This window comes from Glandiceps talaboti, chromosome 8 (genome assembly GCF_964340395.1).
Source record: "Glandiceps talaboti chromosome 8, keGlaTala1.1, whole genome shotgun sequence".
In the NCBI taxonomy this organism is placed as follows: Eukaryota; Metazoa; Hemichordata; class Enteropneusta; family Spengelidae; genus Glandiceps; species Glandiceps talaboti.
Window position 1 is genome coordinate 1,898,804 of NC_135556.1, and position 20,727 is coordinate 1,919,530.

Consider the following 20,727-nt stretch of genomic DNA (forward strand, 5'->3'; position numbering starts at 1 on the left):
CTGTTAGCTTATGGGGAAAACACTAGAAACTACAGAAACTACGACTACAACTAAACTAACTAACTAAGGACAAAGTCCCCCAGGTAAAGCCTGTAGCATGGCCAGTTTGATTTATGACTGGATTATGTAATATATTGTAAGACAGCTGTTTCATCACCTACCCATATAAACTGAATGTAGCTGGCTTTTACAATATTACAATAAGACAACCAAGAAAGTTAAACATGTTACATTGGTATGACTTGGTTCCAAATTGATTTAAAAAAATAAAGAAGTACAAAACCTTGTAGACACATCCCTTTAAAGTCTGATTAGGATGTTGCTATACTTGTCTTGTACACTTCCAACATAGGATGGCTGGATTATGATGATGGAAATTAGGTATGAAAATTTTATTTTGGTTACAACTTTAAATCTTCGAAAAATTATATATCTATCATTGCCCTGAACATGAAGTTGTGCGACAACGCAATATTTGCGCTATTTTTTTAATTTACTAACACATACCTTCTAAAGAAACCCACAGTAACATTGACATTAACACATACCTTCTATAAAAGAAACCCACAGTAATATTGGTTGTAATTATAATGTTTCAAACCTGACAGGTTAAGGGAATGTGGTGAAGATCTTCTAGTGGATATCTCGGAGATATTATTCAATGAACTTGCTTTCTTCCGATTGATGCAAGACATTGAAAGTGTTGGCGCCAGCAGTATAGCACGGCGGCATGATGAAGCAAGTGAGTCGACGGGTAATGAAACTGGTGATGGTATGGGAGGTATTGGCCAAGGTGATTTGTTTACTCTTCTCAGCATGGCTCTGACTTCTCCATCAGGCATGTGTACATTGTCTTGACTGTTATTATGTGTTGTGTATGTCTTATCTTAACTTGACACTTGTTTCCTCTCTTCTTTGTTTGATGAGTTGTAACTTCGATTTGTCTCTGATAACCAAGTAACTGCTCAGATGACCGTTAAGAATCTTCAATTCCTTAACCCTTTCACCACCAGTACCCGGTATACCGGGACGCGCTAGGGCGCCCACCAGTACCCGGTATAACGGGACGCCAAAGTTCATTCACCTATCTTGCCGTAAAACCGTTCAAAGGCAGCAATTGCTGCAAAATTTGCTGCCATAACTAGTTCCACACATGCGTATTAGCCTTGTTTATATTGCCTGCCATTTTGAATGTATGATTGTGAACGGTATCGAGAGCTACGATCCAAATGACGAGCGATCGTAATTTCACGTGCGTTTTTCGCCCACAAGATCGAATTTAAACATGGCGGATATAATTAATGGCTCTCATAACATGGTCTACGATATAAATTATGTCACTGTCTTTGAATATTTCGACTGAATTTGACTCGAAATACATCATTGAATACAAGTATTTAGCTGTTGAAACACATTGTACTTGTATGTAAGCATCAAATTCCCGCTAAGTCCGTATGAGCTGCCAGCGGCAGTTTACAGTTGAATTTTTGAATGTCGGCAAATTTACGTGATCTTGTGACAGATACCGACTCCCATACTAACGTCTTGGTTGTAATTTTTGGCTATAAAATGGATTATTTCGGTTTTATTTCTTTTGTTACAACTCAGTAATGACTTGAACTTGTACTAGCTCAGCGTGTGAAGGTCGTGGAGGGAAATTTATGCACGATACGGGCGATTTTTACGAATTGGATTTTTTATGTGCGTTTTTCAATGTAAAATTCAAATTTCAACATCGCCGAAGCAAAATCTGTCTCCCCTAACGTAACTTACAATGTAAATAACGGTGCTGTTCGTAGAAATTTCCACTCAATTTTGACTATGAAAACGATGTTTTATACAAGGAGATGACTGAGTGAACTCAATGCAGGAAATGGAAGGATCAGATTATCGCAACGTAACTTCAAAATCCCGACTGCATATTTTGTTTTGTGGGTACAGCATGTTGGCAAAAAGTGCCACTTTGTCTTTTCGATAGGTATATTAGGGAGCTCAGAATTCAAACCACCGGTTATATGAATTCACGGTCATAGTAAAATTCATTTGATTTTTAATTTGCTATTTTGACCAACTCCGGTTGTCTATTCGCGATGAAATTACGATTAGTTTGGAAACGGGGTAGATTTTCTATGATTCCCTGTCATAAAAGCTTATCATGTGTTGTGTAGTTTTCGAAAAGCACACCCGGTGGGAAAGTCGCCCAACAGGCGATCTCGTGCCATTGCTGTACTACGTGCACTTTATTCTGGCGGGGTGTCTCTTGAAAACGGGAATAGCGAAGGGTGAGCCAATCAAGTGAGACCTTTCAAATGTAGCTAATATTATAGCCAATAAAATTAGTTGTACGATGATATGTGTATAATAAGGGTAAGGCTGGCCTCGACACTGTAACTAGTAAATTAGTAAAGTTGAAATCTTTGTCGCACGGTTTCGTATTTATGTACGGATGCGTAGTCTTTCTAAACAGTAATTTTTAGATCAGTTAGTATTTAAACTACGTTTCTGAGTTAATTATTCGGTAGGTTATTGACGAGCTCCCTTTGTAAACACGCTGTACAAATTGGATATCAGCGTTCTCGCGGGCCCGGCCACGTTCAGCGGAACTAAGTGAAGCTCAATCATAATGGTGGCTGTCAAAATCGAAGACGCAATTTGACCGTATTGTTATTTCAGTGAGTTTATTCAGCAAGAAAACAACGTGTTCTATGTTTTTGTACTTTCTACATGATGTGATGATCATTTTTTTACCGGTACAACTTACAGCCTACAATGAAACTGCTAACTTGGCTAGTAACACTGACACGATTCCGTGTTCCGTGTGCACATTTATAAATACACGAAACCAGTTATTGAATGTGTAGTGGATATTGATATTCAGTTTGAAAAATTAAAATCCTGAACTTTATTTTGCAAACGGTTTTGTCATTTCTTAGTAATTATAGGGCCGACTGTAACGTTTATGTCAAATATGCACTAAGGACAACACTATAAAGACTTGCTCTATATAAGGTAATTTTTTGTCTTTTAAAAATGCAATAGTTAGATCAATGTGTACCAGAAATGTTATGTAGTATTTAAGCTAGAAATAAGACCACATAATGTCTTATTACTCCCCCCCCCCCCCCCCCCAATTAAGACAAACTACTCACAGAAAGCAACAAAAAAAGAGAAGAAGCTCCAAAACATAAAAAAGAGAATAAAATTACAGTAAGGAGTTGATGATGCACAAAGAAATAGACAGTTCAATTACAACACAGGGTTTGAAATAAATATGGGGTTTGGAAAAGTGAATTAGAAGTAGAGCAAATACTAAGAGAGATGAAGAGCCTAAGTGAACAAGCGAAAGCACTTAAAGATAGGACCACCAAATTTTTTGCAGGACTACTACGTTATCAATTTTACTAGTACTGTGGGATAGTGACTTTTTTACTCTAGTGTCGAACCCTGAATTGGCTGAGAATGACTCTCTTTCGGGTACTTGGGATTGTCGCCGTACGGAAACTAAGATGGCGATTAATACATTTCTTCCCTATATATATCTACTACAACTAGTACAAGTTGAATGTTGTTGACTTGGTAAATTTGTTAGAAAATTGAAATTGAAATTGCCTCAACATTATTTTAGATCCCTAGTTTATTTCATTCATCATTAAAATTTTCCAGGGTTAAAGCTGTAAGACACTGGAATTAATTAATATTTATAGCCAACCTCAAAATCCTCTTTTTTTTTCTTTTTCTTGTGTGCATTTCCCAGTCATTTTTTTCAGAGATTTTGTGCAATTTTTCATAACAGTAGATTTTTGTTATAAAATGGTGACTATGGTATAAAAGTACAATACATTACCAACTTCTGTGTAAAATGTGTTTATAGTGAGACATCATATGAAACCACTAACCACTTTATTGCATCGCTAAAACAAAACTGCATAGTGAAGAGCTGAAGAACTGAACCACTTCTACATGTCACCAAAATAAAAAATAAAATTAAAAAAGAACAGCGGAGCTATTCTGACCGATAGGTCGCTTGTTGAGTTTTGAAACTGTACTCATCTTTGGATATTTAGTTCGAAACAATTTTAGCTTTACTGAGAAAACTAATCAAAATCTGCAACTGAAAAAAGATCTGCGCCGGCAAGATTGAGTTTAGAAAGATTAAGAGATTTAGACAAGGGTTAGAATATAGAACTGTGAACAACAGTCTCATTCTAATGTCTAGTTATACAAGTAAAGGCAATGAACGATATTGTACCTTTGCTAACAGAAAGTCCACACATCAACTCAAATATTTCATGATTTTAGCATAATGATGATCTAAAGGGGCCACCAAATGCAGCCATTTCAATTCTAAAATCTTCAACTTCAGCTTCTGGGGCCATAAAACTGTTCTTATCAACCATGATATGTAATACAAGTTTCTGCTGTGCTAAATGTTTTTAATCCAATTCAATTGTTTCCTCTCCCTGTAACATTCCATTCGTCAATACTTTGATGTCGGCAGTTGCATGTAGCAAAAACATGAGCAGTTTTCTTGTGTATAAACGTGAATGCATTGGATTAATGTATGCTATCGATAATATTAATATCCTGTTGAATTCAGGTGAAGGAACCTCATCAGAAGAAGAAAGTGATGGTGATGATGATGATGATGATGATGATGGTGATGATGATGATGATGATGATGGTGAAGACAGCGATGATGAGGAAACTGATACAGAATCTAGTGAAGAAGAAGAGAAGCACCTACAAGATGTAGAAACTGCTATGGCTATAACACCTGCTGAGGAGGAGGACCTTGGCAAGGTAGGATAACTGTTAGGTTATTGTTATTATATGACTGCTTGGCAAGGTAGGATAACTGTTAGGTTATTGTTATTATATGACTGCTTGACAAGGTAGGATAACTGTTAGGTTATTGTTATTATATGACTGCTTGACAAGGTAGGATAACTGTTAGGTTATTGTTATTATATGACTGCTTGGCAAGGTAGGATAACTGTTAGGTTATTGTTATTATATGACTGCTTGGCAAAGTAGGATAACTGTTAGGTTATTGTTATTATATGACTGCTTGGCAAGGTAGGATAACTGTTAGGTTATTGTTATTATATGACTGCTTGGCAAGGTAGGATAACTGTTAGGTTATTGTTATTATATGACTGCTTGGCAAGGTAGGATAACTGTTAGGTTATTGTTATTATATGACTGCTTGGCAAGGTAGGATAACTGTTAGGTTATTGTTATTATATGACTGCTTGGCAAGGTAGGATAACTGTTAGGTTATTGTTATTATATGACTGCTTGGCAAGGTAGGATAACTGTTAGGTTATTGTTATTATATGACTGCTTGGCAAGGTAGGATAACTGTTACAGTGTTTCCGCTGCCCACTCGCCAAATTACAAAATGCAGATAAAATCTGGATTTGGCAAGAATATTTTTGATACAATTAGCCAAACTTGCGAAGCCAGTTTAGAATAGGGCACCAGAAAATCTATGCGTAATGCTTGTGGTTTCTTTGTCGCAACGTGGAATATCCGTAATTTAAACTACATTGTATTACATTTAGAAGGAAGTGTACACATTGTGCGTTCCTCAAAAGTTAAACAAAATCATAAAATTGTTACATCAGCAATGCAAATAAACATCCCATCCAACAAACTTGTAAGTTCCGTTGTGTAAAACTTTGCAGTATCAGATCATGCCATCCATGCTTGTAAATTCACGTATTTGCATTTAAAGATGGAGCGCTCGACGTTTGAGATTTTGTCACGGACCCATCCTGAACAGCGGACTCGCCCACATATGGAGAGAACGCGCAAGCCCTTTATCACCCGATCAATCGAAGTTCGATGGGTACGAACATTTTTGGTTATTTTCATTTCGAATAGAATTCATTAGTCGGAAATTAACCATTTGTTCATTGTAGTGACATCTCGTCGTACTGGTTTTATCATGACGTAATTTAAAGTGATACAATAGTGTCCGTGAACGAAGCGAAACGGTGTGTGTTTTAATACTTGTAAATAATCCATTGATCAGAGCCTGCTTCAAGTTCGCGGCAAACTAACTTTGTGATGGCATAGTTTTATTTTCACCTTTCGTATCATACCTATCCACACGTATGGGAAATGCATTGCCGTGGTCTTTAATTTGTACCACCCCTTTGTATTTCATATCAGATATGAATGTTAACAAATGCGTATTTGATTCTCTTTTGTCGAGTTGTAAAAATCATGTTTGGTGATGCTCGCTACAATGTTCCGATAATCTTACAATATTACGTCCATGATATGCATCAATCACAAACTTTGAATCGACATTTCTACCAGTACGCTTGTAAAAGATTTATTTAGTGTTGAAACTTGGATTTCTTGCGTATTGAAATGTGTTTGGTGAATATCTACCATGAACATGTGAACACTTGTACTCATAAGAAAAGTACAGAACTAGTTTCATCAGCACATTACTGGCTGGATTGCGTGGTTTTTGGTGACGATTGAAAACTACGACCAACTACGATACAGAATGATGTCATCATTGGAAACACGGAAGGTGAGAATCGCTATCTATTGTGTGTTGGCGACCACAACTACGCGTATCTACGCTCAAAGACGACATCGTTAAGGGACACAAAGAAAGGTGAACTGATTATCTATTGTCAGTTATTCATGAACTTAAGCACATCATTATCTCCTGTTTCACGTAGTACATCGGAGCTACTCGTGACGACACGTAATTACGGTGCACTTGATTTCGATGCCTTCCCTAAGAATTGTTCACAACATGATGATCCCATCAGTGATAAAAAAAATTAGGGCTGAAAATGTGTCTTTTTGGTCAAAAATCTTTAATTCCAAAACTACTTAGCAGATTGGGCTGAAATTTAATGGGGATGCATCTGGGGGTATATACAGGGGAAATCACAAACCCTGAAACAAAACGTCGCCTGGTTCGACAAAAATCTCACTAACATTGCCACAGTTTTTGTCTGGCGAGACAAAATATCTCTTTGATGTTGTAAATGTTCTCATCTGGCTCAACAAAAATCTAATTAATATTTTCACACGTTATCGTCTGGCACAACAAGAACTGAACTACAATTGATGCATTTTAGTCAATTGACTGTCTCAAAAATATCAAAAAACACGCCAGACCTTTGGTTTATCAGACAGGGACATATGAATTTGGTGTTGATCTCCTAAGATAATGGTAGCTCACACAAAGAAAGTATAACAATATCGGTAAAGATGTTTGTCATGCCAGACAATTGACGAAACGCTGTTGGTAAGATTTTTGTCTAGCCAGCCAATAGAATTAGCTTTGTTAATGAGATTTTTGTTGAGCCAGACAATGTTTTGTTTCAGGGTTTATGATTTCCGTTGTAGATGAAGAAATATTAAGCGTATAATGATCTTATCAGTAATATGCAATTTTGGTCAAAAACATATCTCAAAAAGTATTTGGTCAATGAGACTGAAACTTGGTGAGATAATTCTAGAAGTGTTATTCTACAGATTTTCTTCAAAATATTTTGACACAGTTGGCCCTAGCAACCATGACCACGCCCTTAGCAATAACCAAATGGCAGTATATTTTCTTCAAATAACAACTTCTGGTAGGCAAGTGAGTAAACATTCAAAAAATGTATGCAAATACCCCTAGCAGCCATGACCACGCCTATAGCAACAGCCAGAGTGATGTATTTTACAAAAATAACAGATTAATCAGGGTTCGCACGGTCCTGGAAAACCCTAGAATTTCAAACCCTCCCTGGAAAACCCTGGGAAAATGCGCCCTACCCCTGGAAAACCCTGGAAAATGATGATGTCAATCGATCAATTAATATTGACGATCGTCATGCCTGTGCTCGAGCCATCCATTCATATGATTCTGAATCTCGTAAATGTGAAATGGCGAAAATAGTTTCTAAGTCTTTCTTTACGGCGGTTGTGAATCAAAATTCACACCGATTAAACCCAGACAGTTAAACGATCGTTCCACGAGACACTTTGCCCCACTGACTGTGCCTATGCGTAGTTGAATGTGCGCCGCAGTGTTTCTTTCAATCTTGCGTATATTGCTACTCTATCTCCCAGTCGTCAGGGACATGATATTGTAACAGTCCCGGCCGGGGGTAACAGTAGGCCTGTTAACAAGATTATCGTAACATTGTAGCGAGTATTAAAGCATCATATCGCGCACCAGGAAATTCGAACACACAACCCCTATTCTAAAACAACTTCATTGGCTTCCAGTATCTCATCGTATTGTTTTCAAACTTCTGCTCATCACTTATAAAACCCTAACTGGATTCTCTCCACAATATCTCAAGAACTTAATTACACCTCGTTCTTCATTACGCACTCTTCGTTCATCGGATAAATGCCCTCTGCATACACCCAAATGGAATCTGGTTTCCTATGGTCGCCGCTCCTTCTCTTCAGCAGCTCCTGAACTTTGGAACTCTCTACCCCTGGACATTAAAACCTCTCCCAATGTAGACATTTTCAAAAGACGCTTAAAAACTCACATATTTCAGAGAGCTTTTTCACCTCCTTTCTAACTGTAAGCGCCACTGAACATTGTTTTCTTTGGATATTTGGCGCTATATAAATCTATTAGATAGATAGATAGATAGATAGATCAACCATGATTAGAAATTGTTACTTGTTCGGCGCACGAGTCGACATACTACAAGCTCAGGCATGGCAATACTAGGGCCCGGGCTAGGGCCTAGGGAAGTGCAGTTGAATTTCCGGGTTGTGGAAGTACGGTTGTGACTTTTATGTTGTCGATAAATGGGTATTTGTATTACATGTTCTAAAAGAATAAACTACTGTTTTATGTTGTCGGTACAGTAACATTCGTCCATGATCAAGTTGAGTTGAGAAATTGCGATGTTCTGCAACTCGTGGCATCCGTACATAAACATCGAGACCCAAGCGATGAATGTATTCAGTTATTCATAGCTCGAAATGTTGTTACGTAAATGACGTTTTTATTCTAAATTTTGAAGAAAAAAATTATTTTAGGTGACTTATATATCTAGTAACATCAAACCCAATCTGATTAAAATCCGATGTAGATGTTGGCTAATCGTGCATTGCTATCTTACCATCGTTATTTAGCTTGAATTGACCTTCGTAGTAGATGTTTACGTTTTTAGCCTGTAGAGGAGGCGATCAGGCTAAAAACGTAAACATCTACTACGAAGGTCAATTCAAGCTAAATAACGATGGTAAGATAGCAATGCACGATTAGCTGACATCTACATCGGATTTTAATCAGATTGCATCAAACCATACAATAACGAGGACAAACTTTAGTTTTTAATTTATTTTTCTGGATATGTCTGAATTAGACTGACAAATGCTGCGACTCAATCTTACACGATCAATGCACCAGCTTGACAAAACTGCTAGGGGGTAGGACAGAGGTTTCTCCGTTAGTCTTAACGTGCAAACGTGGGTTTTGAAACCAACATCTTGCATAGTGTCGATTGTCTTTAGAATGTTTTGTGACATATTATGGGAGCTGTTGTTAATTTTTTTCTCGTCCACATCAGACAATTAGATGTCATTCAAAAAATATACTTTAGTGTCAACACCCCTGGAAAATGGCCAAAATCAATATGAATACCCCTGGAAAACTGATGAAAAACCCCTGGAAAGTCCTGGAATTTTGTTTTGCTTTAAGTGTACGAACCCTGTTAATTGACAAAAGAATAAACATTCAATAAATGTATGTAAATGTGTTTAGCAACAAGACCACGCCCATAGCAACAGCCAAGTGATCCTGTATATTGCAAAGATAACAGGGTTGGATAGGTAACTCAAAAGTCATTCAGCAAATGAACACTTATATCTAGCATGGATCAGCATGTGGGTAAACATTTTTAAAAACTGTACAGTTGTGCTACAATGCCATTGGTCCTATTCTTACTGAATCGTAGCCATATTTGTAGTAAACAATCAGTATTTAATACTGCACAACTAAACAACTTCAGTCATCGATTATATTCATAAACCATCAAAATTAAGCTATCAGTATCACTTACATATTGCAGACACTTGTATAACAATTAAGTTTGGCTAATGTCTTTTAGATCATGTCTATAGAAAATGTAGAACTAGATAAACATACACATGCATTACATTTTTGGTGATCATGTCAAGTTTTACTCATTGGCAGCCATATTTGTAGTGAACAATCATGATTTACCATTCACTCAAAAACGTTAATACATAGAGACTATATTATAGTGTCTATTTTAGGGGGACTTTGTGTTCTATGAAGACTTGTTCATCTACCATCTATCATTCAGTCTTTCATCTATCATTTAGTCTATTTCATCCATGATTGTCTATTTCATATATCATCTATCAATTATTGCCAAAGGTTAGCACTATCACCAAAGTAATGCATGTTTTATGGTTAATAATACTAAATTAGATTTAGTAGACTTCAAAGACTGTCAGGTAGATGGGTGGGTGGGTGGGTAGATAGATAGGTGGGTAGGTAGGTAATTAGTTAGTCAATCTGTTATTAGTGAGTTAGTGCGTTAGTTGGTATGCTAAATGCTAAGAATGATTTAGTTTCCCTAACATACTTGTTTTCTGGATTGCAGGCCCGTGATGATGCATTGGCAGCCAACTGTGAAGTCACAGAGAAAGATGAGTAAGTGTAACAGTGAAATATTCAAGAATTCATAGTAAACACAAATCATAATATTGAATACATGTACCACACATTGATTGTTATAGACTACATTTAATACATGTACCACACATTGATTGTTATAGACTACATTTAATACATGTACCACAAATTGATTGTTATAGACTACATTTAATACATGTACCACACATTGATTGTTATAGACTACATTTAATACATGTACCACACATTGATTGTTATAGACTACATTTAATACATGTACCACACATTGATTGTTATAGACTACATTTAATACATGTACCACACATTGATTGTTATAGACTACATTTAATACATGTACCACACATTGATTGTTATAGACTACATTTAATACATGTACCACACATTGATTGTTATAGACTACATTTAATACATGTACCACACATTGATTGTTATAGACTACATTTAATACATGTACCACACATTGATTGTTATAGACTACATTTAATACATGTACCACACATTGATTGTTATAGACTACATTTAATACATGTACCACACATTGATTGTTATAGACTACATTTAATACATGTACCACACATTGATTGTTATAGACTACATTTAATACATGTACCACACATTGATTGTTATAGACTACATTCAATACATGTACCACACATTGATTGTTATAGACTACATTGAATACATGTACCACACATTGATTGTTATAGACTACATTCAATACATGTACCACACATTGATTGTTATAGACTACATTGAATACATGTACCACACATTGATTGTTATAGACTACATTGAATACATGTACCACACATTGATTGTTATAGACTACATTGAATACATGTACCACACATTGATTGTTATAGACTACATTCAATACATGTACCACACATTGATTGTTATAGACTACATTCAATACATGTACCACACATTGATTGTTATAGACTACATTCAATACATGTACCACACATTGATTGTTATAGACTACATTTAATACATGTACCACACATTGATTGTTATAGACTACATTTAATACATGTACCACACATTGATTGTTATAGACTACATTCAATACATGTACCACACATTGATTGTTATAGACTACATTCAATACATGTACCACACATTGATTGTTATAGACTACATTTAATACATGTACCACACATTGATTGTTATAGACTACATTTAATACATGTACCACACATTGATTGTTATAGACTACATTCAATACATGTACCACACATTGATTGTTATAGACTACATTCAATACATGTACCACACATTGATTGTTATAGACTACATTTAATACATGTACCACACATTGATTGTTATAGACTACATTTAATACATGTACCACACATTGATTGTTATAGACTACATTTAATACATGTACCACACATTGATTGTTATAGACTACATTTAATACATGTACCACACATTGATTGTTATAGACTACATTTAATACATGTACCACACATTGATTGTTATAGACTACATTTAATACATGTACCACACATTGATTGTTATAGACTACATTTAATACATGTACCACACATTGATTGTTATAGACTACATTTAATACATGTACCACACATTGATTGTTATAGACTACATTTAATACATGTACCACACATTGATTGTTATAGACTACATTTAATACATGTACCACACATTGATTGTTATAGACTACATTTAATACATGTACCACACATTGATTGTTATAGACTACATTTAATACATGTACCACACATTGATTGTTATAGACTACATTCAATACATGTACCACACATTGATTGTTATAGACTACATTGAATACATGTACCACACATTGATTGTTATAGACTACATTCAATACATGTACCACACATTGATTGTTATAGACTACATTGAATACATGTACCACACATTGATTGTTATAGACTACATTGAATACATGTACCACACATTGATTGTTATAGACTACATTGAATACATGTACCACACATTGATTGTTATAGACTACATTCAATACATGTACCACACATTGATTGTTATAGACTACATTCAATACATGTACCACACATTGATTGTTATAGACTACATTCAATACATGTACCACACATTGATTGTTATAGACTACATTTAATACATGTACCACACATTGATTGTTATAGACTACATTTAATACATGTACCACACATTGATTGTTATAGACTACATTCAATACATGTACCACACATTGATTGTTATAGACTACATTCAATACATGTACCACACATTGATTGTTATAGACTACATTTAATACATGTACCACACATTGATTGTTATAGACTACATTTAATACATGTACCACACATTGATTGTTATAGACTACATTCAATACATGTACCACACATTGATTGTTATAGACTACATTCAATACATGTACCACACATTGATTGTTATAGACTACATTTAATACATGTACCACACATTGATTGTTATAGACTACATTTAATACATGTACCACACATTGATTGTTATAGACTACATTTAATACATGTACCACACATTGATTGTTATAGACTACATTTAATACATGTACCACACATTGATTGTTATAGACTACATTTAATACATGTACCACACATTGATTGTTATAGACTACATTCAATACATGTACCACACATTGATTGTTATAGACTACATTTAATACATGTACCACACATTGATTGTTATAGACTACATTCAATACATGTACCACACATTGATTGTTATAGACTACATTTAATACATGTACCACACATTGATTGTTATAGACTACATTCAATACATGTACCACACATTGATTGTTATAGACTACATTTAATACATGTACCACACATTGATTGTTATAGACTACATTTAATACATGTACCACACATTGATTGTTATAGACTACATTGAATACATGTACCACACATTGATTGCTATAGACTACATTTAATACATGTACCACACATTGATTGCTATAGACTACAATGAATACATGTACCACACATTGATTGTTATAGACTACATTTAATACATGTACCACACATTGATTGTTATAGACTACATTTAATACATGTACCACACATTGATTGTTATAGACTACATTTAATACATGTACCACACATTGATTGTTATAGACTACATTTAATACATGTACCACACATTGATTGTTATAGACTACATTTAATACATGTACCACACATTGATTGTTATAGACTACATTTAATACATGTACCACGCATTGATTGTTATAGACTACATTTAATACATGTACCACACATTGATTGTTATAGACTACATTTAATACATGTACCACACATTGATTGTTATAGACTACATTGAATACATGTACCACACATTGATTGTTATAGACTACATTTAATACATGTACCACACATTGATTGTTATAGACTACATTTAATACATGTACCACACATTGATTGTTATAGACTACATTCAATACATGTACCACACATTGATTGTTATAGACTACATTCAATACATGTACCACACATTGATTGTTATAGACTACATTCAATACATGTACCACACATTGATTGTTATAGACTACATTCAATACATGTACCACACATTGATTGTTATAGACTACATTTAATACATGTACCACACATTGATTGTTATAGACTACATTTAATACATGTACCACACATTGATTGTTATAGACTACATTTAATACATGTACCACACATTGATTGCCATAGACTACATTTAATACATGTACCACACATTGATTGTTATAGACTACATTTAATACATGTACCACACATTGATTGTTATAGACTACATTCAATACATGTACCACACATTGATTGTTATAGACTACATTTAATACATGTACCACACATTGATTGTTATAGACTACATTTAATACATGTACCACACATTGATTGTTATAGACTACATTTAATACATGTACCACACATTGATTGTTATAGACTACATTTAATACATGTACCACACATTGATTGTTATAGACTACATTTAATACATGTACCACACATTGATTGCCATAGACTACATTTAATACATGTACCACACATTGATTGTTATAGACTACATTTAATACATGTACCACACATTGATTGTTATAGACTACATTTAATACATGTACCACACATTGATTGTTATAGACTACATTTAATACATGTACCACACATTGATTGTTATAGACTACATTTAATACATGTACCACACATTGATTGTTATAGACTACATTTAATACATGTCCCACACATTGATTGTTATAGACTACATTTAATACATGTACCACACATTGATTGTTATAGACTACATTCAATACATGTACCACACATTGATTGTTATAGACTACATTCAATACATGTACCACACATTGATTGTTATAGACTACATTTAATACATGTACCACACATTGATTGCCATAGACTACATTTAATACATGTACCACACATTGATTGTTATAGACTACATTTAATACATGTACCACACATTGATTGTTATAGACTACATTTAATACATGTACCACACATTGATTGTTATAGACTACATTGAATACATGTACCACACATTGATTGTTATAGACTACATTCAATACATGTACCACACATTGATTGTTATAGACTAAATTTAATACATGTACCACACATTGATTGTTATAGACTACATTTATGGCAAAGAAGTCACCTGCTGTTTTCAGATTCTAAACTCAGAATAGACATATACTGAGCTTGTTTATAAAATGAGGTTTTTTTCAGTTGTTACAGATTCATTGTTCGTGTATGATATCAAAGTAATGTACGTCTTGTGTTATTATTTGCAGGGACAGTGAAGCAACAACTACCAAGACAGTTCAGATAGAGTTGTCAGTTAGTGAGTCCAAACCCTACACAAGGTGAGTATCAGTTCAGATAGAGTTGTCAGTTAGTGAGTCCAAACCCTACACAAGGTGAGTATCAGTTCAGATAGAGTTGTCAGTTAGTGAGTCCAAACCCTACACAAATAAACCTGTATCCAGGGACAAAGAAGATTACCAGGATGTGATATAAACAAGTTTGCTGTTACTTGTCTCTCAATATTGTTACTCTAACAATGCCTATTTTGACATGGATAGTGGAACTTTGTTGAGTTGAGTTGTTTTTATTTGCTGACAGTACTGGCAGTGGAGAGGAAGATGAAGAACAGGACACAGTGAGTGAGAGACAGGAATATACTAGTACAATAATGGCAGCTACAGCAGCTAGTGAAGGCTTTGATGCTGAACCACAGGTAAGTGAGAGTAGTTTTGATGGTGCCATATACCATAAATGTAGTACAATTTGTTGAATGTGTAATAGCTACATTTGGATAATGACAAGTAAATCACTTCCCACAGTCTACAACAAAAACTGAAACAACCGTTGAATTATCCCCATCTGATGATAGTGGCAATTTCATTATATGTTTGGTAAAATTTAATACTCTGCTCTCTTTTGTCTGCTATCAGGATTCCATAGAATCCCTTGTAGATCATGCTAAACAGAAGGAAGAAGTTGAAGATGATGGTGATGATGATGATGATTTTGAAGAGAAAGCTGAAACAGCTGACTCAACAGAAAAAGCAGAGGCTTCAGACACAACAGAGAAGGTGAAGGCTGGTGATGAGAGTGAGAAAACTGAGGCTATAGATACTGTAGATAAATCTGAAACCACAGATGCAGCAGAGAATCCAGCAGAGGAACCTATAGAAAATAACAACCCTCATGTCAATGGTGATTTAGCTGCACAGGATAAAGAAGATGAAAATGAATTAACAGTAGATGACTTACCTCTATCTTTAACTAGTCTTTCACAGGTAATTTGACAGCAGTGTGGGTCGTTTTGAAATGCCCTCTTCTCATCATAACATTATAATATGTGATGATTGAGGAATAATACATAACAACTCCATTCAAGTGCCTACACCCATATTATCAAATGAGCTTTCTTTTTAAGACCCTGACCTTTGATTTTGACATTCCTTTCCAAGGTCAAATAGCCAAATTTGGGTTATCTTCATAGCATTGAGAATCAAGTATTTCCAGAGATGATGATATTTTAATCATGTCTTATACACGTCACTTAATTTCACAACCTTGACCTGAATAGCAAAATGGCGGCCATGTTTGTGATAAACAAGAACATTTTGCCAGTTATTGCCAAAAGTTTCATATGTATGGACACCATTCAAGTGTCCACCCTGACATTATTAATGATGAGCTTTCTAATGAAACATTGACCTTTGACCTTGACAAACATTTTCGAGGTGAAATGACCAAACTGTTTCTTTCTGTTAACTCAAGAAGTTGAATAAACAAAAGACTCGTTTTAAATGTCTATACTCCAAAAGTCACCTTTCTTGTCATATCTTGACCTTTGTCTTTGATCTCAATATCCAAGGTCAAATAGAAAATTGGTCAATAAATTATGGTGTTTTGTATCTAGATACACCATTCAGATTTGCACAATAACGTTGCCATAAAACATACAGGTAAAATTGGGGATTATGTTTTCAATTGAAGGCTTGTTATTTTTTCCTAGATTCAACTCCAAGAAAAGATAGCTGAAGAACAAGCTGGTAATACTGCTGTACAAGCAGTGTTAGATGTGTTGGAGAGTGGGGGTGAGTCACAATTAGCTGGTGATCGAGAAGCTTTAAAATCTCCTGAAGGTTCTACTCCTGACAGCATACAAGACAGTAATCAAACCAGTCAGAATGATAATGGTATGTCTTCATTGTAAATGCTTCATCAACATTTCATCATCATATCACAGGGCTATTCTTTTACAACCCTTTACACCCAAGTAAAGCAATTTCACTGTCATAATCATAGCATTCATATCAAGTGTAAAAGTGTCAGCCTTGTTTGTGGTCACTCCCAATGCAATTAATCTGTAAACAACATAAAGTATATATGATAGAGAACTTGAAGTGCTAAATATAATCATGGTAATCAACCTGGCATGGTTGTCATGGTAATCAGCCTGACAGTGTTTTTGTAAATTAACTATACTACTGGAAGGACTAATAAAACAATTGCAATAAACAGTAAAATTTGACAACAGTAAAATTTGTAATCAATCCTGAAACAAACTGGTAACCAATGCAGGCTGTTCTTGGAGAAATGTGTTCAAACTTCTTGGTACGAGAGATGATCCTTGCTGCTGTATTTTGAGCATGTTGTAATAGGTTTATGGTAGTGTCAGGAAGTCTGTATAATAATACATTACTGTAGTCAAACTTGGCTGATAGGATTGCATGGATTATAGTACAATAAACGTTATCAGTAATGTATTCCCTTATGGATGGAATGCAATGAAGATGTGTGTAGATTGATTTGCAGGTATTCTTGATGTGGTAGTTAAACATGGATATTATTGAAAAATACTCCAATGTTACGAGCTGATGTGATTGGTGTAATGGGTACAGAGCCAATGTTGATAATAAAAAAAAATATTGTTTTGTTTGTCAGGGGCAGCCAGCAAAGTAGCATTATTCTACATGGTATATTACACCTGAATGTAAATCATTGTATGTTTTACACCTAGTTATCATCTCACATCACCTAGTAAGCAGTTTGATAACTTCTGCACAATATTCCATCAGTGATTGGTGGATTAAACTCACGCAGTCAATACACTTGAAATAAAGATTAAAAGCACTGTTATTTCAAAAGTGTGATTGTCATGCACTGTCAGTCTTGCAATGTGGGTACCCAATCACTGTCAGTCTTGCAATGTGGGTGCCCAATCACTGTCAGTCTTGCAATGTGGGTGCCCAATCACTGTCAGTCTTGCAATGTGGATGCCCAATCACTGTCAGTCTTGCAATGTGGGTGCCCAATCACTGTCAGTCTTGCAATGTGGGTGCCCAATCACTGTCAGTCTTGCAATGTGGATGCCTAATCACTGTCAGTCTTGCAATGTGGGTGCCTAATCACTGTCAGTCTTGCAATGTGGGTGCCTAATCACTGTCAGTCTTGCAATGTGGGTCCCTAATCACTGTCAGTCTTGCAATGTGGGTGCCTAATCACTGTCAGTCTTGCAATGTGGATGCCTAATCACTCAGTCTTGCAATGTGGGTGCCTAATCACTGTCAGTCTTGCAATGTGGGTGCCTAATCACTGTCAGTCTTGCAATGTGGGTACCTAATCACTCAGTCTTGCAATGTGGGTGCCTAATCACTGTCAGTCTTGCAATGTGGGTGCCTAATCACTGTCAGTCTTGCAATGTGGGTGCCCAATCACTGTCAGTCTTGCAATGTGGGTGCCCAATCACTGATTTGGTGTTGTGAAAATAAAGTCAACTATTTGTTTTGTACATGTATATGTGGATCATGTTAATTGATATATCACAATATGTGTTAGCATGCATTTTAAACCTACTCATCTCATTATTATTATTACATTCCCATAATACAGTGCAAACTTTTGAAGATTGTCATGTGACCTTTGACCAATCAGTGGCATGGAACTAATCACATGTATGAGTTGAGCCCACCCTGTCACTCCTGTAAGTTAATATATTGTAATTTTTTGGTCACTTTAATTTATGTCGTTTTTCTTCTTTTTACATCTACAGAGGATGAATGAATGTTTGATGTGGAAGTGGACTTAGTCACTGCCAGCCACAAGGCATCACCCAATAACAATTGAAACAATGTTAAAGAAATTTACACTCTTGGACCAATGAATTGAGAAACCAAAAAAAGTACAATTTTGATGAATAATATGCTTGCTGTGATTTCTTTATTGATCTTTTGTCATTTTCACAAGGTTTCTGAACATATATTCATATTTTGAATGTTAATTGATCACATAAAACTTGTAAATATATTGTGTTTGTGTTTGTGTTTGGTAGTTTTTTGTTTGAAATTTACAGATTTGTTGACCTGCATAGTACAGAAGCAGTACATTATAGAGAATTAACCTGCGTATATTCACTGTATAATTTTGTGTTACTAAAACAGCTATGCACAAAGCATACAGAACTTTTATTACCATTGAATCAAATCTTTTGTTGTAGCATTTGACAACTACCAGATTTCATTTTCTGTCTATCTGAGAGGTAGAACTACTTAACTGAGGTTTTATTTACTAAAGTGTGTCACAGACAACCATGCATTATTTACTGTCACAGACAACCAACCATGCTCTAGGTCTTACAGGATAGCATTGGGTTTCTTGCTAATTGGTAATGAGTTTGGCAGGCAAGGAGTTAGGGGGGGGGGGGGGGGGTTAGGCATGGAGCTTATGGAATAGATAAGTTGGTGTGGAATGTGAGAACAATGTGCAGAGATGTTATGGGGGAGTGGTACAGGGCTATGAGAGTTTTGCAGGACATTCAGAAGTTATTATTTGAGATACAAAATGTAGTGGGGTGGGGAGTTATCTGATGGCAGATTAAGGGGGTAGTGGGGTGGGAAGTTATCTGATGGCAGATTAAGGGGGTAGTGGGGTGGGGAGTTATCTGATGGCAGATTAAGGGGGTTTTGGAAATAAAGTATGGCCACAATTGTGTATTGATTTATATCAAAATAAATGACTGCATATTTATGCATTCTTGTATGGCCATCTGAGTGTACTGTCATTCCTTACATGTAGTTTGAAGCCAAGGCAAGGCATGAAATAATTGACACAAAATACTGGTATTATTTGTATAAAGTACTGCTTTATATGCAATGACTTGATTTGCTTTGCTTTGGAAAAAAATGCATAAATAAAGATCAAATAAATTTGCAAAAAATGTGTTTGTGTATTAGAGATGATAAAATAGTGAACAAATTGTTAAGCATATACACACTTTATTAAAACATTTCAAATCATTAATGTTTTCTGATGTTTGCAATTTTTACGTATTGATGATTTTTGTACCAACAGTAATTATTATTGTAATGTTTACATGATTTCAATTAACCATTCAACTCACAAGTTGAAATGGAAAGGTTTTTGCCTCACTCATTTCTTTAAAAGTTAATTATGCAGATGTGTAAATAGATTGGAAATTTTCAACTTTTCACTCTTAGACTAGCATTTTGCTTTCTTTAA

General features: G+C 35.1%; 1 protein-coding gene across 15 annotated transcripts in view; it reads left to right on the top strand.

Annotated features, from left to right (window-relative positions):
* The window catches only part of LOC144438647 (pericentriolar material 1 protein-like), a 109,324-nt gene extending 89,249 nt beyond the window's left edge, over positions 1 to 20,075 (top strand). For 10 of the 15 annotated variants that reach the window (XM_078127771.1, XM_078127782.1, XM_078127779.1 and 7 more), the window contains 8 exons: positions 609 to 838; positions 4,598 to 4,800; positions 10,626 to 10,675; positions 15,486 to 15,557; positions 15,817 to 15,931; positions 16,149 to 16,496; positions 17,222 to 17,405; positions 19,262 to 20,075. In XM_078127771.1, coding sequence (XP_077983897.1) covers positions 609 to 838; positions 4,598 to 4,800; positions 10,626 to 10,675; positions 15,486 to 15,557; positions 15,817 to 15,931; positions 16,149 to 16,496; positions 17,222 to 17,405; positions 19,262 to 19,272 — 1,213 coding nt within the window. In that variant the 3' untranslated portion in view covers positions 19,273 to 20,075. The remainder of the gene's footprint in view (positions 1 to 608; positions 839 to 4,597; positions 4,801 to 10,625; positions 10,676 to 15,485; positions 15,558 to 15,816; positions 15,932 to 16,148; positions 16,497 to 17,221; positions 17,406 to 19,261) is intronic. The other 5 variants (XM_078127781.1, XM_078127783.1, XM_078127785.1 and 2 more) reach the window with 5 other exon arrangements.
* The last annotated feature ends 652 nt before the right edge of the window (positions 20,076 to 20,727 follow it).